This window comes from Lampetra planeri, chromosome 36 (assembly GCF_965212315.1).
Source record: "Lampetra planeri chromosome 36, kcLamPlan1.2.h2, whole genome shotgun sequence".
In the NCBI taxonomy this organism is placed as follows: Eukaryota; Metazoa; Chordata; class Hyperoartia; order Petromyzontiformes; family Petromyzontidae; genus Lampetra; species Lampetra planeri.
Window position 1 is genome coordinate 8,507,451 of NC_136142.1, and position 25,656 is coordinate 8,533,106.

General features: G+C 56.2%; 1 protein-coding gene across 1 annotated transcript in view; it reads left to right on the forward strand.

Annotated features, from left to right (window-relative positions):
• AP2M1 (adaptor related protein complex 2 subunit mu 1) overlaps positions 1-11,356 on the forward strand; it is a 21,961-nt gene extending 10,605 nt beyond the window's left edge. The window contains 9 exon segments of the mRNA XM_078611591.1: positions 2,014-2,149; positions 2,841-2,920; positions 2,922-2,975; positions 3,197-3,304; positions 3,306-3,355; positions 4,242-4,377; positions 6,554-6,651; positions 8,893-9,004; positions 11,105-11,356. Coding sequence (XP_078467717.1) covers positions 2,014-2,149; positions 2,841-2,920; positions 2,922-2,975; positions 3,197-3,304; positions 3,306-3,355; positions 4,242-4,377; positions 6,554-6,651; positions 8,893-9,004; positions 11,105-11,239 — 909 coding nt within the window. The 3' untranslated portion in view covers positions 11,240-11,356.
• Positions 11,357-25,656: the final 14,300 nt, after the last annotated feature.

Genomic DNA, 25,656 nt, shown 5'->3' on the forward strand with positions numbered 1-25,656 from the left:
CACTCCCTCTCCACACACTCCCCCTCCACACACTCCCTCTCCACACACACTCCCTCTCACACACACTCCCTCTCCACACACACTCCCCTCTCCACACACTCCCCCTCCACACACACTCCCTCTCCACACACTCACTCCTCCACACACTCCCCCTCCACACACTCCTCTCCACACACTCCCTCTCCACACACTCCCTCTCCACACACTCCCTCTCCCACACACTCCCTCTCCACACACTCACTCTCCACACTCTCCCCCTCCACACACTCCTCTCCACACACTCCCCCTCCACACACACTCCCTCTCCACACACTCCCTCTCCACACACTCCCTCTCCACACACACTCCTCTCCACACACCACTCCCCTCCACACACTCCCTCTCCACACACTCCCTCTCCACACACTCCCTCTCCACCACACTCACTCTCCACACACTCCCCCCCACCCCCCCTCCACACACACTCCCTCTCCACACACTCCCTCTCCACACACACTCCCTCTCCCACACACTCCCTCTCCACACACTCCCCCTCCACACACTCCCCACTCCCTCTCACACACACTCCCCTCTCCACACACACTCCCTCTCCACACACTCCCCCTCCACACACTCCCCCTCCACACACACTCCCTCTCCATCACACTCACTCTCCACACTCTCCCCTCCACACACTCCCTCTCCACACACTCCCTCTCCACACACTCCCTCTCCACACACTCCCTCTCCACACACTCACTCTCCACACTCTCCCCCTCCACACACTCCCTCTCCATACACTCCCCCTCCACACACTCCCTCTCCACACACACTCCCTCTCCACACACTCCCTCTCCACACACTCCCCCTCCACACACTCCCTCTCCACACACTCTCCCTCTCAACACACTCCCCCACTCCTCCCAGACTCCCCCACTCCACCCACACCTGACATGTTTGTGCTTGTATTTGTACCATGGCAATTACTATGGTAATGAGTGAGTTAAGTAGTGATTATAACAGGGTACTTGACCCTGCCTGCTGTCACTGCTAAGTTCTATAGCTTACTGACATGTGTGTGTGTGTCTCCCCGCACGTGTGTTCACATCCATGTGTGTGCTTGTCTATGAATAAGTGTGTGTCTGTGAGTGTGTGTGCATGTGTGCGTGTTCCTGTCTGTGAGTGTGTGTGTGTTTCTGTCTGTGTGTGTGTTTTTCTGTCTGAGTGCGTGTGTTTTTCTATTTGTGAGTGTGTGTGTGTTTTCTATCTTTCAGTGTGTGTGTGTGTGTTTTTCTGTCTGTGAGTGTGTGTTTTTCTGTCTGTGAGTGTTTTGTGTCTCCCCTCTGCGTATTCTCTTCTCCCTCCTCGGTGCCTGCTCTGACTTCGGACTAACCACTTGCCCTGTGACCTCTTGACCCTCAGCACCAGGTACTTGACGAGTCTCCCGGCTTCCTGTGCGTCTTCCATTCATCCCTCTTGCCCAGCCGCCACGCCTGCCGGCATCCACCGCACTACTCCTGGCCATCGCCACTCCCTCCTCCTTACACTGCTCCCTCACATCACCACTCCCTCACATCACCACTCCCTCCTGACACACTGCACTGCTCTCTCCCCCACACATCGCTCCCTACTGACGCTGCTGACACGGCAGCAAGGTTATATCAAGGTAAATCTCCTCCGGTAACAAAAGTTGATTCGAACAAACTACTGGCGCCTTGGGAGGTCAAATCCAGGCATCTGGACAGACGGACCTCTGAGTAATGAGGTCCTTGTTCGGCAACACATCCACGCGTCTCCATTTCCCGTACCCAGGCGGTGCGGGGTCTCCTGCATGCCCGAGTCCTTGGGCTGTGGTAATGACCACACTGCGCCGGAATGCCGTAGGCTGTTGGACACGACGTACGTTACCTCTAAAGCAGACGCGACAGATCGTTTAGGGGGGGGGGTGGGCTGCTGCCTGTTTAACCCTAAACTCTGACCCCACCACCCCCTACCTCCATCACTCCCCCCCCCACTCATCCACCACCACCACAGACGAAGGAGGAGCAGTCTCAGATCACGAGCCAGGTGACCGGCAGATTGGGGTGGCGGCGGGAGGGCATCAAGTACCGGCGCAACGAGCTCTTCCTGGACGTGCTCGAGAGCGTCAACCTGCTCATTCGCCCCCAAGGTGGCGCAGCCGCGACACGCCGCGACACGCCGCGACACGCCGCGACACGCCGCGACACGCCGCGACACGCCGCGACACGCCGCGACACGCCGCGACACGCCGCGACACGCCCCCCTGATGCCGGCGCTAGGCCGGCCTTAACGCAGCGCTTGCTCTCAACGTGGGGAAGTTTGCGCACGGTCACGGTCGTGTTTGGTTGTTGGTGAGAGGCGCCCTGGTGAAACACGTGGTTTACCCCCCCCCCCCCCCCCCTGGCTATTCGCGTAGGGAGCCTCTATTTGAAACTATATCTATATATTTTTTTTACCCACATAACGACGTGATCATCGTAGGTGATGAGATAGATATTTTTTTAAGGCACAGGGCGTCCCCGTGAACGCCGGTGTGAACACTCTGGATGGGCTTCTGTAAGACGTCGAGCGGGTGACGAGCGGTGTGGAGGGGAGGGGCTTGCGCCGATTCAATCCCCCTCTTCGCGAGGGCGGCACCGAGAGGCACCGCGAGGCACCGCGAGGCACCACGGCGTAACGGAGCGTGGAGAGGGGGGAGGGGAACTGCCGTCGACTGAGACACGAGCCCCGTCCGTCGCACTCCCGGCTACAGCGGGATCGCGTGGAAATGTCTGCTGACGCGCGACGGTCGTTGTGTCACCCCCCCCCCGCGACCTCCGTGACCCCCGTGACCCTGACAGGTCAGGTGCTGAGTGCCCACGTGTCGGGCCGCGTGGTGATGAAGAGCTACCTGAGCGGGATGCCCGAGTGCAAGTTCGGCTATGAACGACAAGATCGTCATCGACAAGCAGAGCAAGGGCCCCACCGACGAGACGGCCTGCAAGACGTGAGTGGGGGGGGAGGGGGTGGGAGGGGGGTGGGGGAGGGGGTGGGAGAGGTTGGGGGGGGGGAGGGGGTGGGGGGGCAGAGGTTGGGGGGTGGGAGGGGGTGGGGGGTGGGAGTAGGGGTGGGAGAGGTTGGGGGGGGGGGGGTTCATGATGGCCGCGTCCGAAAGACGCTCAGCCTCCACCGCCAATCTGTTGAGGCTGTATTTGAGGGCTAATCCGTGTCTTGTTTGCACCCCCTGACAGTGGGCAAGCAGTCGATCGCGATCGACGACTGCACGTTCCACCAGGTGCGTGGCGGCCTCAGCAAGTTCGAGTCGGGAGCGGAGCATCAGCTTCATCCCCCCCGACGGGGAGTTCGAGCTCATGAGGTGAGGGCGCCGGCCTGGGGCACGCAGCTACAGCCCACACAGCTACAGCTACAGCCCCACACAGCTACAGCTACAGCCACACAGCTACAGCCCACAGAGTCACAGCTACAGCCCACAGAGCTACAGCCCACACAGCTACAGCCCACACAGCTACAGCCCACAGAGCTACAGCCCACACAGCTACAACCCACACAGCTACAGCCCACAGAGCTACAGCCCACAGAGCTACAGCCCACAGAGCTACAGCCCACAGAGCTACAGCCCACAGAGCTACAGCCCACAGAGCTACAGCCCACAGAGCTACAGCCCACAGAGCTACAGCCCACACAGCTACAACCCACACAGCTACAGCCCACAGAGCTACAGCCCACACAGCTACAGCCCACACAGCTACAGCCCACACAGCTACAGCCCACACAGCTACAGGCCCACACAGCTACAGCCCACACAGCTACAGCCCACACAGCTACAGCCCACACAGCTACAGCCCACACAGCTACAGCCCCACACAGCTACAGCCCACACAGCTACAGCCCACAGAGCTACAGCCCACACAGCTACACCCCACACAGCTACACCCCACACAGCTACAGCCCACACAGCTACAGCCCACACAGCTACAGCCCACAGAGATACAGCCCACACAGCTACAGCCCACAGAGCCACAGCTACAGCCCATACACACAACTACAGCTCGTACACACGGCTGACACAACTACAGCCGATGGTACACACACCCGGAACACATGGTTACAGCTGTGGCACAATTCACGAGCACAGCTACAGCCCCACAGACACACAGCTAACGCATCTACAGCCGGTGTGCGTGGCGACAGCCGATGGTACGCATGTGTGGCCACGGCCGATGTGTCGCGGCGTGCTGCAGGTACCGCACGACCAAGGACATCATCCTGCCGTTCCGCGTCATTCCGCTCGTGCGTGAGGTCGGACGCACCAAACTGGAGGTGAAGGTCGTCATCAAGTCCAACTTCAAGCCCTCGCTGCTCGCCCAGAAGATCGAGGTGAGTGCGAGTGCGTGGGGCAGGGGGGCTGTAGGGTGGGTGGGTGGGTAGGTAGGTAGGTGTGGGTGGGTAGGTAGGTGTGGGTGTGTGTGTGTGTGAGAGTGTGTGGATGTGAGTGGTGTGTGTGGGTGAGTGTGTGTGAGTGAGAGAGTGTGTCGGTGAGGGTGAGAGTGTGTCGGTGAGGGGAGAGTGTGTGTGGGTGAGGGTGAGAGTGTGAGAGTGTGTGCATGTGAGTGTGTGTGGGTGAGGGTGTGTGTGTGGTGGAGGGTGAGTGTGGGTGAGGGTGAGAGTGTGTGTGGGTGAGGGTGAGAGTGTGTGGGGTGAGGGTGAGAGTGTGTGTGGGTGAGGGTGAGAGTGTGTGTGTGGGGGGTGAGTGAGTGTGAGGGTGAGAGTGGGTGTGGGTGAGAGTGTGGGTGAGGGTGAGGGTGAGGGTGAGGGTGAGGGTGAGCGTGTGTGTGGGGTGAGTGTGTGTGTGTGAGAGTGTGAGGGTGAGAGTGTGTGTGGGTGAGTGTGGGTGAGGGTGAGTGTGTGGTGAGGGTGAGAGTGTGTGTGGGTGAGTGTGTGAGAGTGTGAGGGTGAGAGTGTGTGTGGGTGAGAGTGTGGGTGAGGGTGAGAGTGTGGGTGAGGGTGAGGGTGAGAGTGTGTGTGGGTGAGGGTGAGAGTGTGTGTGGGTGAGAGTGTGTGTGGGTGAGGGTGAGAGTGTGTGTGGGTGAGGGTGAGAGTGTGTGTGGGGTGAGGGTGAGAGGTGTGGGTGAGGGGTGAGTGTGTGGGGGTGAGGGTGAGAGTGGGGGTGAGGGTGAGAGTGTGTGGGGGTGAGGGTGAGAGTGGGGGTGAGGGTGAGAGTGTGGGTGAGGGTGAGAGTGTGGGTGAGGGTGAGAGTGTGGGTGAGGGTGAGAGTGTGTGTGGGTGAGGGTGAGAGTGTGTGTGGGTGAGGGTGAGAGTGTGTGTGGGTGAGTGTGTGTGTGTGAGAGTGTGAGGGTGAGAGTGTGTGTGGGTGAGGGTGAGAGTGTGTGTGGGTGAGGGTGAGAGTGTGTGTGGGTGAGGGTGAGAGTGTGTGTGGGTGAGGGTGAGTGTGTGTGTGTGTGGGTGGGTGAGTGAGTGTGTGGGTGAGTGCGGTAGTGTAGCGGTTAGTGCGCTGCGCTATGAACCTGGCGACCCGGGTTCTATTCCCGCTTACGGCAAACACCAGTGACGATTTTCTGAACCGGTCCTGGGCCTCCCCTAGGTCGACTCAACCTCAAATGGGTACCTGGTGCGGTGTTTAAACATCGCCACTTTGGTGCTGGCCACCCACCCCCTCGTGTGACGTGCCGGCCTTGATAGGTGGTCGCTTAACAACACTTGCTCCTTCAGTCTGTTAAGGCTGTACGGGGGATCTTTGTATGTAGGTGTACTCACTTTGAGCCTAGAGCAGAGGTCGCAAACGGGTTTTGATTCCTTACCCGTACCCGGCCGCACCAGGGTCGCAAACTGGTACCCGTACCCGGCCGTACCCGTACCCTACCCATACCCGGCCGGGTACGGGTATTGGGTACCCGATTGCAACCTCTGGGATGAAGCCATGTTGCAGGCGCGGGTGGTTTGATTCTAGGAACTTGAATTGTGAGAAGAGACAAGACGTTGGGAAATGAGTGACAAACAGTTACTCACCATATTCTTAGGTTTTTTCGGTAAAGTCACGTAGGTAAAACATCTTGAATCATTGCCTCACTTGATGCAGCTAATTCGGCTGTGACGGTCCCACCTGATGACGGAGACTTGTGTTGCCTCCGAAACGTCGTGATTTTTATTTTATTTTATTTTCATTAATTTTGATGTTTTACCTACGTGACTTTACCGAAAAAAACCTAAGAATATGATTCCTTGCAGTCACGAAAGCTTCAAATCTAGAATTAGAGTTGCTCACCAGTGACTCACGGTCTACCCGTACCCGGCCGCACCAGGGTCGCAAACGGCTACCCGTACCCGGCCGGGTACGGGTAGCCGGGTATCGGGTAGGGTACGGGTATCGGGTACCCGGTTGCGACCTCTGGCCTAGAGGGTAAACTGTAGAACCCCTAACCGTGTCATCGACCCTACCCCCTCCCCCACTCTTTACGATGCCTTGCGCTCACGCACGCAAACAAACACGCAAACAAACAAACACACACGCAAACAAACACGCACGCGCACGCAGGTTCGCATCCCCACGCCTCTGAACACAAGCGGCGTGCAGGTGATCTGCATGAAGGGCAAGGCCAAGTACAAGGCGAGCGAGAACGCCATCGTGTGGAAGTGAGTACAGCGGCACACGTGAGCTCCTCCTCGCCTCTCTCTTTAGCCCGAGTCACGCGGTGGTTACGGAGAGGGCGCCGAGGAGTTGGAGCTGAAGCTATAAACTGATTTTTGTCATACTCTAAGTTTTTTCGGTAAAGTCACGTAGGTAAAAAATGAAATTGAAATTAATAAAAAACTAAATAATAAAAAATCACGACGTTTATTATTTTATTTTTATTAATTTTAATTTATTTTTTTACCTACGTGACTTTACCGAAAAAACTAAGAGTTTGATTTTTGTTACTTCACCGGTGTAGAGGAGGCCATCGCCGAGCTCTAAATTTTCCGAGGCTCTCACAAACGATCGCTCAGCGAGGCGTGTCACCGCCACGTGGACATTCCTAGCGGCCAAATACTCTCCAAAAGCGTGACGTTGTTGATTATAGCCGCGGAGGGAAAGACCCCGGAGGACTCCGGAGAAAGAGCCACGCGACCACTGGGAGAGGGACACCGCAAAGTCCAAATATACGCAGCAGCAGCAGGCGTCAAGGTCGGGATGGAACCCACGACCTCCTGTGTACCAGGCGAGGTAGTTAACATCTCCTAGCCACCGTGATGATGATGAGAGAGAGACACGCAAACTCCAAATACACAGCAGCAGGCGTCAGGGTCGGGATGGAACCCACGACCTTCTGTGTACCAGGCGAGGTAGTTAACATCTTGCCGCTGTGGCGCCCCATGGCGGGACCCGTGCTTGGCACAGAGGAGGTCTCGCTCTGCATCAGGCTGGCGCAGGGGTCGGCAGCCTGCAGCTCCCCAGCCGAATGCGGCTCTTTAAGGGCTGCAAGTAGTGCGGCTCTTGAAATTCGAAACAAAAAATGGCACCTCTTGTTATTTTGGATGCCCATCTCCGACCATGGGAGTCCAGTTTACCGTGGGAGTCCAGTTTACCATGGGAGTCCAATTCACCATGGGAGTCCAGTTTACCATGGGAGTCCAATTCACCATGGAAGTCCAGTTCACCATGGGAGTCTAGTTCACCATGGGATTCCAGTTTACCATGGGAGTCCAGTTCACCATGGGAGTCTAGTTCACCATGGGAGTCCAGTTCACCATGGGAGTCCAGTTCACCATGGGAGTCCAGTTCACCATGGGAGTCTAGTTCACCATGGGAGTCTAGTTCACCATGGGAGTCCAGTTCACCATGGAAGTCTAGTTCACCATGGGAGTCTAGTTTACTATGGGAGTCCAGTTCACCATGGGAGTCCAGTTTAATCCAGTTTACAATGGGAGTCCAGTTCACCATGGGAGTCTAGTTTACCATGGGAGTCTAGTTCACCATGGGAGTCTAGTTCACCATGGGAGTCCAGTTTACCATGGGAGTCTAGTTCACCATGGGAGTCCAATTCACCATGGGAGTCCAGTTTACCATGGGAGTCTAGTTCACCATGGGAGTCCAGTTTACCATGGAAGTCCAGTTTAATCCAGTTTACCATGGGAGTCTAGTTCACCATGGGAGTCTAGTTTACTATGGGAGTCGAGTTCACCATGGGAGTCCAGTTCACCATGGGAGTCCAGTTCACCATGGGAGTCCAGTTTAATCCAGTTTACCATGGGAGTCTAGTTCACCATTGGAGTCTAGTTCACCATGGGAGTCTAGTTTACTATGGAAGTCCAGTTTACCATGGGAGTCCAGTTTAATCCAGTTCACCATGGGAGTCCAGTTCACCATGGGCAGGGATCGGCAGCCTATAACTTTGGAACGGCATGCGGCTCATCAAGGACTGTATCGTCACGTTACTTACCAAGAACCACCATCGTGTATGTACATGCATTGTGCACATGCATTGTGCACATGCATTGTGCACACGCATTGTGCACATGCATTGTGTACATGCATTGTGCACATGCATTGTGTACATGCATTGTGTACATGCATTGTGCACATGCATTGTGCACATGCATTGTGCACATGCATTGTGCACATGCATTGTGCACATGCATTGTGTACACGCATTGTGTACATGCATTGGGGCTCCTGGAACATTGGGGCTCTCGACCGACCCCTGTGCTAGCGGCGTTACATTTTTCATCGGCGCCGTTAGTTGACGCTGCGGGAAGCCATCCGGCCAAGGCCCCCCCACCCCCCAAGTCATCACGGCCACAGTCATGCCCCCCCCCTCCCGCTCTCCGCGCTTGCGAGACCCAGAGGGCCCGCACCGCGACCGCGACTTTGATGTGTTGTTGTTGTTGTTGCAGGCTGAAGCGCATGGCCGGCATGAAGGAGTCCCAGATCAGCGCCGAGATTGAGCTGCTTCCCACCAACGAGAAGAAGAAGTGGGCCCGGCCGCCCATCTCCATGAACTTCGAGGTACGGGGAGAGGGCGACGCGGCTATAGCAGAACTAGCGACACGGCTGTGGAAACATACTCGCGTGCATCGTGTGTGTGTGTGTGCGTGCATCGTGTGCGTGCGTGTGTGTTGTGTGTGCGTGTGTGTGTGTTGTGTGTGCGTGTGTGCATGCTGGGAAAGGTCCTGGCAAGGATTATTCAACATCTCCCCCCTTGCCAGGCAGCAGAGGTCGCAAACGGGTTTTGATTCCTTACCCGTACCCGGCCGCACCAGGGGCGCAAACGGGTACCCCGTACCCTACCCGTACCCGGCCGGGTATCGGGTAGGGTACGGGTACCCGATTGCGACCTCTGGGATGAAGCCATGTTGCAGGCGCCGGTGGGTTGATTCTAGGAACTTGAATTGTGAGAAGAGACAAGACGTTGGGAAATGAGTGACAAACGGTGACTCACCAGTGACTCACGGCCTACCCGTACCCGGCCGCACCAGGGTCGCAAACGGCTACCCGTACCAGCCCAGGTACGGGTAGCCGGGTATCGGGTAGGGTACGGGTATCGGGTACCCGGTTGCGACCTCTGCCAGGCAGCACGCTGAGGAGAGGCTTGCGGAGCCCCGAAGTTGTTTCAGGCCGGGGTGGTCCTGCACGGACGCCATATTCCCTATCCACCTGCTACAGCCGAGGAGTAGGGAATTTAAACCCGGTCCTACACCACCACTACTTTATTGGCCTGATCGAGGCCTTCTTTTACCATCAGTAGGTCATGGCTGTGGGTTGTTCTTCGTGATTTCGGAGTCCCAGACCCTCTGTTTACAATCACCTTCGTGATGGTGAACGGGCCATGCCCTGTACACCTTGAGGTACGACAGGGATGTCATCTGGCCCATACGTAAATTAACATCCTCTTTGACCACGTAGTTCGAGAAACTTTCCATGGACGTACCAGTGGCATTTCCACCTGGTATATAAACAGTGGGAGTCTGATCGATGACTGGGCGCGGTCAAGGGATGGTTCACGATTGGTGGTATGTATGCAGATGATCTGTTAACTGCCGTCCACTCTGAGGAGTTGGATATGCTACTGCTGAACCTGGAGTGTGCTCCCATCATCCACACAAAAACAAAGCACCTGACTGGGTATTCTATGCCACCGGATGATCTCCTCTCTCCACTCCCCATGAGTGAAGGGGCAGTTGTGGAGAGAGTGGAGAAGTTTCCGTACCTGGGCAGTGTGCATATCACCAACTCCAGGTTGTGCCAAAGCTACCTGGTCTGTTGCTCCACACGAAGCTCTTGGTCTCCTTGGCCACAGTCATGCCCTTCCTTCTCTGTGCTTACGAAACGTGGACCCCTCTAATGGAACATTTGTGCTGGTTTTAAACTTCAGACTGGCCTGCCTACGATCCATCCTGTGTTCAACCAGGCTGGATTGTGTGAGGAGCTCACAAATCTTTGAAGTAGCTGGACACAGTCCCATCGGTGAGCTCCTCCGGCAGGCTTGGCTGCGTTGGCTGGGGCATGTAGCTTGCATGCTCAGCCACCGCATGCCTAAACAATTTGTTTGGCCAGATCGAGGGGGGAGAAACATGCATGGCACAGGCTAGAGAAGAGCTGGACTGATGCGGTACAGGATGATATGGAGCTGAGTGGACTTGCCGAAGACTGGTACCAGCGGTATCAAGATCGACCTCTGTGGAGGAGGCTCGTGAAGGACGCTACTGGGCAGTTGGAGGCGGTCGCCCTCCAACAACAACAGAGGGCGGAGGAGCGACGCTAACAACAACGAGCGGAGCGTCGCCGGCTGAAATGCAGCAAGTTGGCACAGTGGGGGGGCACAGGTGGTGCATCTGCCAGTCGCCTCGGTCAACCCATGCCACCTGGGTCTGTCCCGTGACCTCTTGTCAGTCTTCGACACTTCACGTTGCCTCGGAGTGCACTTGGCCTGGCACAGGCGCCGTGGTGACGTCACGACACTTATTCGTGAATGCCGGCTGTTGTGTCTGCACGCGCGTGTCAATGCGCGCGCGTTCGTGCGTGTACGCGTGTTCACATGTGTTTATGCGTGCATGTGTGTGCGCGTGTCTGCGTGCGTACCTTCGCTCAACCCCCCCCCACACCCAGGTCCCCTTCGCCCCCTCGGGCCTCAAGGTACGCTACCTCAAGGTGTTCGAGCCCAAGCTGAACTACAGCGACCACGACGTCATCAAATGGGTCCGCTACATTGGCCGCAGCGGCCTCTACGAGACGCGCTCGTGACGGGCCACTACAACCGCCCCTCCCCCCGCACGTGGAGCAGCCCGTCCCACAACCGCACGGGCCACGCCGCGCCGGTCCACCCGCGCGGGGCGGGGCGTGTGATGTGACGTGGTTGCGTAGGGCTGGATGTTTCATCTCGGTCATTCCACCCCCCTCCTCTGCCTCCCCGGTGAGCGTGAGTCGTGGGGCGATCCCCTTCTCCGTCCGTCACGAGTCGTTCGTCGTCTGCGCTCCGCCGCTCTTCGTGTTGTCGCTGGCGCTGGGCTTGTGGAGTCGCTGGCGCTGCGTGGAGGATTCCCCCGCCCACCCCCCGCCCCCCACCCCCCACTCCCCGCTCCCCGCCCCCTGCCCCCCACCCACCGCGTCCGCTTTCACTGGGATTGTTTCTTAGCAAAGGTAGAGGATCCGTTAACCGACCAGGCCTGATCGTTTTTTTGGAGATCGATTCGCCGGGAGCGCTTTCTTAGATGGTGGTGATTTAAAAAAAAAAAGTGGAATATTCGTCGTTAAAGAGCGTGAATCCCGATGTTTTCGACTTTGTCCCGTTGAGTCTTGAGGTCTAGGCACGTGCGGATTCGTTGGCTCGCTCGCGAGCTGCGGCCGATTCGTACGCTTGCGACGTGTTCCACCGATTGCTTAATTATCGTACCGTGCTCTCCGTACGGAAGCAGCGGGGCGAGTGATTCGTCCCCGAACTAAATCGTCGACCCCAAAAAAAAAAAAATGCGTGTAGTCGGCAACAACCAACGAGCAGTCGTCCATAACCCCCCCCTCCCCCCCAACCTCCTCACCCCGCCCGCACCTGCGGGGCTCCTCACCGCGGCCCGGTGAATGTACGCCCCTCTCCGCGCTTGCCCTCACCGCGCTTGCCCTCACCGCGCTTGCCCTCACCGCGCTGCTCACCGTGTTGCGGTGCCCTCTCGGTTGGGCCACCTCGCCCCCCCTCGCTGGCTATTCGTGCGTGCGTCGTGTGTCGTCTAGGCGTGTCTACGCGTGTCTACGCGTGTCTACGTGTGTGCGCGTGCCGTGGGTGGCGCGACAGGTGCGGCGTGTTCCATAGTGACCGACCGACGGACGGACGGTCTTATAGGCAGACGGATAGACAGGAGGGACGAATGGCTCGATGGACAGACGCGCGAGCGGACGAGCGAAACTCTGCGAGCGCCACGCTGACTCGCCCATTCGCTCGCTCGCCCGGCCTCGGCTGCCTGAGAGACGCGTCCCGGTCTGTGCGACCATCCCCCCCCCGGCGGTGAGGAGCGTGGGCAACGGAAGGCCCCCCCCCCCCTCGCAGGCAGGGAGACCACGCGAAGGGAAGCTCCCTGTGGCTCGTGCTCTTACCCAGTCGCCTTGTTTTTGTTGTTGGTCCCTCCAGCGTTTTGTGGTGGTGGTGTCGGCGTTGTGGGCCAGTCGCCTGCGTAGAACGATGACTGTGTTAGAGTTTTCCTAAGCACCGGGTCGGCGCGGCCTCGCAAAGTGGAGCTCGGTTTACTCGCCCTGGGATGATGATAATGACGACGATGATGAAGATATCGACGCCGACGACGTGGTTGTGTTAACCCTGATTAGACCTCCTGCCATTTGTGATTGAGCTCCCCCACCCGTGCTCCTCTTGATTGATGATTCTCGCTGTAATCGCGTACTGTTAGCCTCGATCGGTAATCTCCACAAGCACGGCCCCACGTCTCCTGAATAAAGTAGTCGGAGGCGATTGAGCACGGAGAGAGCCGTGGCGTTGATTGCGAGCGCGTGGCATTCCGCGGTGAGGGTGTGCGTGCCTGTTGGTGCGGTTGGCTACGTGTGGTATGAAAGAAGTTCAACACACGCACACACACGCGCACCACGTACACACGTGCACACACACACGCGCACCGCGTACATACGTGCACACGTACACACGCGCACACACACGCACTACGTACACACGCGCGCACCACGTACACACGCGTGCACACGCGCACCACGTACACACGCGCACCACGTACACACGCGTACACGCGTACACACGCGTACACACGCGCACCACGTACACACGCGCACCACGTGCACACGCGCAACACGTGCACACGCGCCACACGTACACACGCGCAACACGTACACATGCGCACCACGTACACACGCGCAACACGTACACACGCGCACCACGTACACACGCGCAACACGTACACACGCGCACCACGCACACGCGCAACACGTACACATGCGCACCACGTACACACGCGCACCACGTACACACGCGCAACACGTACACACGCGCAACACGTACACACGCGCAACACGTACACACGCGCAACACGTACACACGCGCACCACGTACACACGCGCAACACGTACACATGCGCAACACGTACACACGCGCACCACGCACACGCGCAACACGTACACACGCGCAACACGTACACACGCGCACCACGTACACACGCGCAACACGTACACATGCGCAACACGTACACACGCGCACCACGCACACGCGCAACACGTACACACGCGCAACACGTACACACGCGCAACACGTACACACGCGCAACACGTACACACGCGCAACACGTACACACGCGCACCACGCACACGCGCAACACGTACACACGCGCAACACGTACACACGCGCAACACGTACACACGCGCACCACGCACACGCGCAACACGTACACACGCGCAACACGTACACACGCGCACCACGCACACGCGCAACACGTACACACGCGCAACACGTACACACGCGCACCACGTACACACGCGCAACACGTACACACGCGCAACACGTACACACGCGCAACACGTACACACGCGCAACACGTACACACGCGCACCACGCACACGCGCAACACGTACACACGCGCACCACGCACACACGCGCAACACGTACACACGCGCACCACGCACACGCGCACCACGTACACACGCGCACCACGTACACACGCGCAACACGTACACACGCGCACCACGCACACACGCGCAACACGTACACACGCGCACCACGTACACACGCGCAACACGTACACACGCGCAACACGTACACACGCGCACCACGCACACGCGCACAACACGTACACACGCGCACCACGCACACGCGCACCACGTACACACGCGCAACACGTACACACGCGCACCACGCACACACGCGCAACACGTACACACGCGCACCACGCACACGCGCACCACGTACACACGCGCACCACGTACACACGCGCACCACGCACACGCGCAACACGTACACACGCGCAACACGTACACACGCGCACCACGCACACACGCGCAACACGTACACACGCGCACCACGCACACGCGCACCACGTACACACGCGCACCACGTACACACGCGCAACACGTACACACGCGCACCACGCACACACGCGCAACACGTACACACGCGCACCACGTACACACGCGCAACACGTACACACGCGCAACACGTACACACGCGCACCACGTACACGCGCACCACGTACACGCGCACCACGCACACGCGCACCACGTACACACGCGCACCACGTACACACGCGCAACACGCGCACCACGTACACACGCGCAACACGTACACACGCGCAACACGTACACACGCGCACCACGTACACACGCGCACCACGTACACGCGCACCACGTACACGCGCAACACGTACACACGCGCAACACGTACACACGCGCAACACGCACACACGCGCACCACGCACACGCGCAACACGTACACACGCGCAACACGTACACACGCGCACCACGTACACACGCGCAACACGTACACACGCGCAACACGCACACACGCGCACCACGCACACGCGCACCACGTACACGCGCACCACGTACACACGCGCACCACGTACACGCGCACCACGTACACACGCGCACCACGTACACACGCGCAACACGTACACACGCGCAACACGTACACACGCGCAACACGTACACACGCGCACCACGTACACACGCGCACCACGTACACACGCGCAACACGTACACACGCGCACCACGTACACACGCGCAACACGTACACACGCGCACCACGTACACGCGCACCACGTACACGCGCACCACGCACACGCGCACCACGTACACACGCGCACCACGTACACACGCGCAACACGTACACGCGCACCACGTACACACGCGCAACACGTACACACGCGCACCACGTACACACGCGCAACACGTACACACGCGCACCACGTACACGCGCACCACGTACACGCGCACCACGCACACGCGCACCACGTACACACGCGCACCACGTACACACGCGCACCACGTACACACGCGCAACACGTACACGCGCACCACGTACACACGCGCACCACGTACACACGCGCACCACGTACACACGCGCAACACGTACACGCGCACCACGTACACACGCGCAACACGTACACACGCGCAACACGTACACACGCGCACCACGTACACACGCGCACCACGCACACGCGCACCACGTACACGCGCACCACGCACACGCGCACCACGCACACGCGCACCACGTACACACGCGCACCACGTACACACGCGCAACACGTACACGCGCACCACGTACACACGCGCACCACGTACACACGCGCACCACGTACACGCGCAACACGTACACACGCGCACCACGTACACACGCGCAACACGTACACGCGCACCACGTACACACGCGCACCACGTACACACGCGCACCACGTACACACGCGCACCACGTACACGCGCACCACGTACACACGCGCACCACGTACACACGCGCACCACGTACACGCGCAACACGTACACACGCGCAACACGTACACGCGCAACACGCACACACGCGCACCACGCACACGCGCAACACGTACACACGCGCACCACGTACACACGCGCACCACGTACACACGCGCACCACGTACACACGCGCACCACGTACACGCGCACCACGTACACACGCGCAACACGTACACACGCGCACCACGTACACGCGCACCACGTACACGCGCACCACGTACACACGTGCAACACGTACACACGCGCACCACGTACACACGCGCAACACGTACACACGTGCAACACGTACACACGCGCACCACGTACACACGCGCACCACGTACACGCGCACCACGTACACACGCGCAACACGTACACACGCGCACCACGTACACGCGCACCACGTACACGCGCACCACGTACACACGTGCAACACGTACACACGCGCACCACGTACACACGCGCACCACGTACACGTGCAACACGTACACACGCACCACGTACACACGCGCACCACGTACACACGCGCAACACGTACACACGCGCACCACGTACACACGCGCAACACGTACACACGCGCACCACGTACACACGCGCAACACGTACACACGCGCACCACGTACACACGCGCAACACGTACACACGCGCACCACGTACACACGCGCACCACGTACACACGCGCACCACGCACACGCGCACCACGTACACACGCGCAACACGTACACACGCGCACCACGTACACACGCGCACCACGCACACACGCGCACCACGCACACGCGCACCACGCACACGCGCACCACGCACACGCGCACCACGTACACACGCGCAACACGTACACACGCGCACCACGCACACGCGCAACACGTACACGCGCACCACGTACACACGCGCACCACGTACACGCGCACCACGCACACGCGCAACACGTACACACGCGCAACACGTACACACGCGCACCACGCACACGCGCACCACGTACACACGCGCACCACGCACACGCGCAACACGTACACACGCGCACCACGCACACGCGCACCACGTACACACGCGCAACACGTACACACGCGCACCACGCACACGCGCAACACGTACACACGCGCAACACGTACACACGCACCACGTACACAAGCGCAACACGTACACGCGCACCACGCACACGCGCACCACGCACACGCGCAACACGTACACAAGCGCACCACGTACACACGCGCACCACGTACACACGCACCACGTACACACGCACCACGTACACAAGCGCACCACGTACACACGCACCACGTACACACGCACCACGTACACAAGCGCACCACGTACACACGCGCACCACGTACACACGCACCACGTACACACGCACCACGTACACAAGCGCACCACGTACACACGCGCACCACGTACACACGCGCACCACGTACACACGCACCACGTACACACGCAACACGTACACACGCGCACCACGTACACACGCACCACGTACACAAGCGCACCACGTACACACGCGCACCACGTACACACGCGCACCACGTACACACGCACCACGTACACACGCAACACGTACACACGCGCACCACGTACACACGCGCACCACGTACACACGCACCACGTACACACGCAACACGTACACACGCGCAACACGTACACACGCACCACGTACACACACGCATCACGTACACACGCGCACCACGTACACACGCGCACCACGTACACACGCACCACGTACACGCGCAACACGTACACACGCGCACCACGCACACGCGCAACACGTACACACGCGCACCACGTACACACGCACCACGTACACGCGCACCACGCACACACGCGCAACACGTACACACGCGCCCCACGTACACGCGCACCACGTACACACGCGCACCACGTACACACGCACCACGTACACACGCGCACCACGTACACACGCACCACGTACACACGCGCACCACGTACACGCGCACCACGCACACACGCGCAACACGTACACGCGCACCACGCACACACGCGCAACACGTACACACGCACCACGTACACACGCACCACGTACACACGCACCACGCACACGCGCACCATGTACACACGCACCACGCACACACGCGCACCACGTACACGCGCACCACGCACACGCGCACCATGTACACACGCACCACGCACACACGCGCACCACGTACACACGCGCACCATGTACACACGCGTACACGCGCGCACCACGTACACGCGTACGTGTTCATGTTCACGTGATACAAACCCCACCGACTGTGGTCACGTGTTCATGTGACACACAAACCCCACTGACTGTGGGCACATGTTCACGTGACAAACCTCACCGACTGTGGGCACGTGTTCGTGTTCACGTGACACAAACCCCACTGACTGTGGGCACATGTTCACGTGACAAACCTCACCGACTGTGGGCACGTGTTCGTGTTCACGTGACACACAAACCTCACCGACTGTGGTCACGTGTTCATGTTCATGTGACAAACCTCACCGACTGTGGTCACGTGTTCGTGTTCATGTGATACACAAACCCCACCGACTGTGGTCACGTGTTCGTGTTCATGTGACACAAACCTCACCGACTGTGGTCACGTGTTCGTGTTCATGTGACACACAAACCCCACCGACTGTGGTCACGTGTTCGTGTTCATGTGACACACAAACCCCACCGACTGTGGTCACGTGTTCATGTTCACGTGACACACAAACCCCACCGATTGTGGTCACGTGTTCGTGTTCACGTGACACAAATCTCACCGACTGTGGTCACGTGTTCATGTTCACGTGACACACAAACCCCATCGACTGTGGGCACGTGTTCATCTTCACGTGACACACAAACCCCACCGACTGTGGACACGTGTTCGTGTTCACGTGACACACAAACCTCACCGACTCTGGTCACGTGTTCGTGTTCACGTGACACACAAACCCCACCGACTGTGGGTACGTGTTCATGTTCACGTGACACACAAACCCCACCGACTGTGGTCACGTGTTCATGTTCACGTGACACACAAACCCCGCCGACTGTGGTCACGTGTTCGTGTTCACGTGACACAAAAACCCCACTGACTGTGGGCACGTGTTCATGTTCACGTGACACAAACCCCATCGACTGTGGGCACGTGTTCATGTTCACGTGACACAAACCCCACCGACTGGTCACGTGTTCGTGTTCACGTGACACAAAAACCCCACCGACTGTGGTCAAGTGTTCGTGTTCACGTGACACACAAACCCCACCGACTGTGGGCACGTGTTCATGTTCACGTGACACAAACCCCACCGACTGTGGTCACGTGTTCGTGTTCATGTGACACACAAACCTCACCGACTGTGGTCACGTGTTCGTGTTCACGTGACACAAACCTCACCGACTGTGGGCACGTGTTCGTGTTCACGTGACACACAAACCCCACCGACTGTGGTCACGTGTTCGTGTTCACGTGACACACAAACCCCACCGACTGTGGGCACGTGTTCATGTTCATGTGACACACAAACCCCACCGACTGTGGTCACGTGTTCGTGTTCACGTGACACACAAACCCCACCGACTGTGGTCACGTGTTCGCACCGGCGGTGGCGGACTGCGCATCAGCCGGTCGACCACCCCGTATACCCCGCACCCACAGTAGCATATGCTATAAAGGGGTCCTAAATTTAAAAAAAAACACGTACATATTAAACACACATTTAGTATTTGCATAGTGAAGTAATTGTATTTTTTTCATTTGCTATACAGCCAGATAATACGACAAACCGCTAACCTTAAACACTCAATCGTTCATAAAAGTTTAATCGGTATAGTACTATAGTAATAGAGCATTGGCTTTCGGTTAGGCCTCGGCAAGGTAAGGTAAAAGGAAAAAACAACGAGCCTACCTTTATCTTACCTTTTACCTTACCACAATACAATCACTCGACCCTTACCTTTTACCCTTTAGCAAGGTAAGGTAAAATGTAAAAACAACGAGCCTACCTTTACACTACCTTTTACCTTACCACAATACAATCACTCTACCCTTACCCTTTAGCAAGGTAAGGTAAAATGTAAAAACAACGAGCCTACCTTTACGCTACCTTTTATCTTACCACAATACAATCACTCGACCCTTAACTTTTACACTTTAGTAAAGTAAGGTAAAATGTAAAAACAACGAGCCTATCTTTTACGCTTACCACATACAAATTACCGGATTACAGGGTAATTACTGGGGCACTACTACACATGAACAAGGCTTATAACAGGTCAATGCGAGGTAGAGCGCTTTATTAATATAGAATACTCTCGATGATTCCAATTCTAAATGGAGGCCACGGACTGCGCCACGGAGCTTTTAGTGAGCGGTAAACACAAGGTGTTTACCAGGTAATACTTCACGCTACCTTTACCCTACCGGGTAATTCTTCCGCGGAACCTTTACCCTCTACCCTTTACCTTACCCCATGGCATGCCTTCACCTTTACCCTTTTACCCGGTAAAAAGGGTAAATGACCTTACCTTGCCGAGGCCTAGTTCCGGTTGACGAACGAATCCATCATTCTACACAGCAGCGTGCTTGCCCCCACCATCACGCCAACTGCGGTCATCCTCGCAGCAGCAGTGGCAGCAGCAGCAGCGGCGGCAGCAGCAGCAGTAGCAGCAGCAGCGGCGACGTTTGGCTGCTCGGCCATCGAACAGAGACAGCGGCCACCGCGTCGAGCGACGATTTCGTGGGCGCTTCCGCTGGCCGTCTGGAACGTTCTTGCGAAATTCGGAAGCCACTTTGAGCTGTGCACTTTTTAAAATCATCGTCCAGATTGACACGCGAATTTCTTTCGACCTGCTTGTTGTGTTTGAGCTTTGTTTCAAGTTTTCGAGTTTCATTTTCGTTGATTAGGTGTAGTAGCCCTGTGAGCCACGCGGCTCTTGAGTCGGGTGCAACCGCAACAAACAAAATGTGAACACAGAACATCCCAAAGCGATGACGCGTAACAAAAACATCCTGGAATAAACCAGCAAATATCCCCCCCCCTCCCCCCAAAAAAAGTATTAAAACGATGTGTGAAAAAATGACAATGTGGTGCAAGCCAACAACAACAACCATAAGACAATTTAGATTAACCATATGTTTTCAAATAACTAAAAAAAATTGACCCGTAAAAACAAAGTTTTTCACTATAAATCCTTTATATGCGTGGCGGCTAGAGTCCTCTCGTCCTCTGGCTTGAGATGGCTGCCACCTATGGGTCAGATGATTGCCTGCCACCATTAAGCAATTGGTAATTAAATATAATTTATTTTTTACTAAAAAGTGTAAAATTTTGGATTTTTTTTTTCACGAAAATAAATTGTCACGCACAACGAGTCTGTGTGCAAAACATCAGCTCGATTGGATTACGGGAAGTGGGTTAAAAAACGACCGAAAGATTTGCACGGTCGTAAGCGCGCAAGCAAGCAAGCAAGTGAACTTAATATGAAGGATTTAATAAAGCGTGTTGTCCATCCGCACCTCCGATTAGTATGGTTGGCTACGTACGGTGCGAAAGAAGTTCAACACACGTAGAGGCCAGTTGTCCAATATAACACGGTCGTTGCGATCTTGCAGAATACCGCGGTCTGGATCAATCGCGTTCTAGTCAACAATAAATAATATTGGGGGGGGACGGGGGGTAAAGCAAGTCCGCGAGAACACGTGGGATGCGTGCACACGCTCAGCAAAGACTCAAGCGTGTGGTGGCTCGCTTCGAGAAGCATCTAGCAGCATCCCCATGCCTCGTGTGACGCTGTCTTCGCCGAGGCAGCCGTGACAAGCCGCTTACCCCTCCTCGCGCTGTAGCCAATTGGCATCCGCGGTATAACAATAAGAAATGTGTTCCCCAATTCATCCGTCGCGTTATGGGATGAACAGACCTGCACGCACATACCGTGAGAGAGGCAGACACAAAAGACACGGATCCCCCGTATAGCCTTAACTAGCTGTTGGGGCAAGTGCTGTTAGCGAGCACCTATGAAGGCCGGCAGGGTACACGAGGGGGTGGGTGGCCAGCACCACGCCCGACCGCCTTTGTCTTCCCAGTGGCGATGTTTTTACACACTGCACCAGGTACTCATTTGAGGCTGAGTCGACCTAGGGAAGATCCATGACCGGTTCAGATATTCGTCACTGGTGTTGGTCGTGAGCGGGAATCGAACCCGGGTCGCGAGGTTCGTAGTGCAGCGCGCTGACCGCTGCACCACCAGTCCCCATAGCCGCTGCACCACCGCTGCACCACCGCTCCCCATAACCGCTGCACCACCGCTCCCATAACCGCTGCACCACCACTCCCATAACCGCTGCACCACCACTCCCATAACCGCTGCACCACCACTCCCATAACCGCTGCACCACCGCTCCCCATAATAATAATAATAATAGTTCAATTTATAACGCGGCTGGCAAATTTGCAGACGTAGTGGCCGCAACTCGGAGGCGCGGAGCCAAGCTCAGAGTCGCTCTCAAGCGCGTGGCTTGTAGAGGTGAGTCTTTAAGTGTCTCTTGAAGGAGGCGATCGAGCTGATGCTGCGAATGTGCAGAGGGGTGACGGCGTTCCAGACTGTTGGGGCTGCCTCCGAGAAGCGGCGCATAGACACGAGGATGACCATCCTGGATCTTGGTCGTGAGTCACGCTGCGCAGGCATCTGCCGTGGCCATAACCGCTGCACCACCGCTCCCCATAACCGCTGCACCACCGCTCCCCTACGCAGGACAGACACAGACATCGTGGGTGACGTGAAGCATCGTGACCCCCCCCCCCGGGGCCTCATCCCCCGGTCGAGGGCTCCAGATGCTCGCACGGAGGAATTCGCGGAATCCGCGCGGAGGAGGTCGCGTGGCAGAAAGCCGTGGAAGTTCCGTCTCGTGGTGGTGGTGGTGTGGTGGTGTTGTGTTGTTGTGTTGTTGTTGTTGTGATGTTGATGTGATGTTGTGCTGTTGTTGTGTCGCGTGGCAGAAAGCCGTGTGGAAGTTCCCCGCAGCGAAGCGTCGAGTGGTGGTGTGGTGTGGTGGTGGTGGTGTTGTTGTTGTGTTGTTGTTCTTGTGATGTTGTGTTGATGTTGTGTTGTTGTTGTGATGTTGTGTTGATGTTGTGTTGTTGTTGTGATGTTGTGTTGTTGTTGTGTTGTTCTTGTGATGTTGTGTTGTTGTTGTGATGTTGTGTTGTTGTTGTGTTGTTGTTGTGGTGTTGTTGTTGTGATGTTGTGTTGTTGTTGTGTCGCGTGGCAGAAAGCCGTGGAAGTTCGCCGCAGCGAAGCGTCGAGTGGTGGTGGTGGTGTGGTGGTGGTTGTGGTGTGATTGTGTTGTTGTTGTGATGTTGTGATGTTGATGTGATGTTGTGTTGTTGTTGTGTCATGTGGTGGTGTTGTCATTGTGATGTTGATGTCATGTTGTGTTGTTGTTGTGATGTTGTGTTGTTATTATTGTGTCGCGTGGCAGAAAGCAGTGGAAGTTCCCAGCAGCGAAGCCGTTTCCTGGTGGTGGTGGTGTTGTTGTTGTTGTGTTGTTGTTGTGATGTTGTGTTGTTGTTGTGATGTTGATGTGATGTGGTTGGTGCTGTTGTGTCGTGTGGTGGTGGTGTTGTCATTGTGATGTTGTGTTCTGTGATGTTGTTGTTGTGTCGTGTTGTTGCTGTTATGTTGTTGTGATGTTGATGTGATGTTGTGTTGTGTCGTGTGGTTGGTGTTGTTGTTGTGATGTTGTGATGTTGTGTTCGCGTGATGTGTTGTGTCGTCATGTTGGTGATGTTGTGATGTTGATGTGATGTTGTGTTGTTGGTGTTGTCGTTGTGTCGTGTGGTTGCTGTTATGTTGTGATGTTGATGTGATGTGGTTGGTGTTGTTGTTGTGTCGTGTGGTTGTTGGTGTTGTTGTGTCGTGTGGTTGTTGGTGTTGTTGTGTTTCGGGCTTGTCGTGTCTTTGTGTCGTTAAAATATTAAGTGGTTGTGGGTGATTGTTTTTTTTGTTTACCGAATTCGAATAAAAACTCTCTTCTTGTGATTTCGGTTGCCGATCCCTGACCGCGCGAGTCCAGTTTACCATGGGAGTCCAGTTTACCATGGAAGTCCCGTTCACCATGGGAGTCCAGTTCACCATGGGAGTCCAGTTCACAGTAGGCAGGAGTCGGCAAGCTGTGACTGGAGCAGCATGAAGGCTCGTTCAGGAGTCACTTCATGGCGTCATTTATGACGGGACCAGCGCAGTTTCTCGCGTTGATCCACAGTGCTCTAGAAATATTGAGTTCGTGTTTTTACCGAATTCGAAAACCAAAAGCTTCTTGATAATTGTTTTTTTTACCCTTATACCTGGCAACAAAACTGACACCTTTTTTTACAAGGAGACATGTTTGCATAGACCACAATACCTGCAGCCTAAATTCAAACAAAACACATAACTCTGATAATATATGCACTGTCCTTGCAAAAGGCGTCATCTGGTCCAACACCATGTGAGACTAGGCTCTAAGGAAAGCTGTCTCGAAATTTAGGATGGACTTTTTATTATTTTTTTAATAGTGTATTGTATTACATTGCTCTGTTTTTTGTACCGTTTTTTTGTTTCATTGTATGTAATGGCAGAGATTAGGGATTAATAAAGTACAACCATAATTACAATCATAAAAACAGAAATCTATTTGATAGCAATATATTTTGGGGGACATTTTGAGCATATATATTATCAATACGGCCCTGGTCCTCACCAGAGACAGCTGACTTCTTTATCACATCATATCAAGGGGTTGGGAGCGAGGCTGACCTTTACAAGTACAGACTTCTGACTTTTTAAACAACTTTTATTGCCGCCAGCAGCAGCAGCAGCAGCACTGGAGGCGATTCCGATATGAAATACACAAAGTCACCAGCAACACAAATGAAAACAAACGCTACAAATCCACGCGCTGTGGCGCTAAATGCACCGCGCACAACACGAAAGAAAAATCACGTGGTCGTGGTGGTTGTGGTGGGGGTGGTGGTTTTGGTGGTGGTGGTGGTTGTGGTGGTCATCGCGCACGCCACGGTGACGAGCGAGCGCTTCAGAAGGTGAACACCACGACTCCACGAGGGTGCCGTCCACGCTGGTGCAGAGAGGGGCTTTTGAAGGCTCGGGCCAGTTGCTCCCCCGGGGTTCACGCTGCTGCGAGGACCTTCACGTCGCTTCACGGCCAGGGCCGCGTCAGCGGTGGGTCAATTCCACATTCCTAGGGACGGGGCCAGAGGCGTGGATGTGCTGCGACCTGCCGGTCGACTTTCCCGCAAAGTGCGGCTGAGATGTGTTGCTTTGGTGGGCTGAATTTCGATTTAAAGCTTTCGTGACTGCAGGGATTCATCTGCTTGGTTCTTTCGGTAAAGTCACGTAGAAGGGAAGTAATACAATAATAAAAACAAAACATAATAAAATAATTCTCACGACGTTTCGGCCACAACGCAAGCAGCCGTCCTCAGGCTGCTTGCGTTGTGACCGAAACGTCGTGAGAATTATTTTATTTTGTTTTTTTTATTATTTTATTATGTTTTGTTTTTATTATTTTATTACTTCCCTTCTACGTGACTTTACCGAAAGAACCAAGAAGTTGGTGGGCTGATTCAAGCCCCAGGCACCAACACCGAGACCCACACACTTGGGGCTCGGCGTTAGTGGCGGGGAGAGTGCTGGAGACGGAGGCACCGAAGATTGAATTTTGGTTTCCGATGCAGGAGCCAAAGACGCC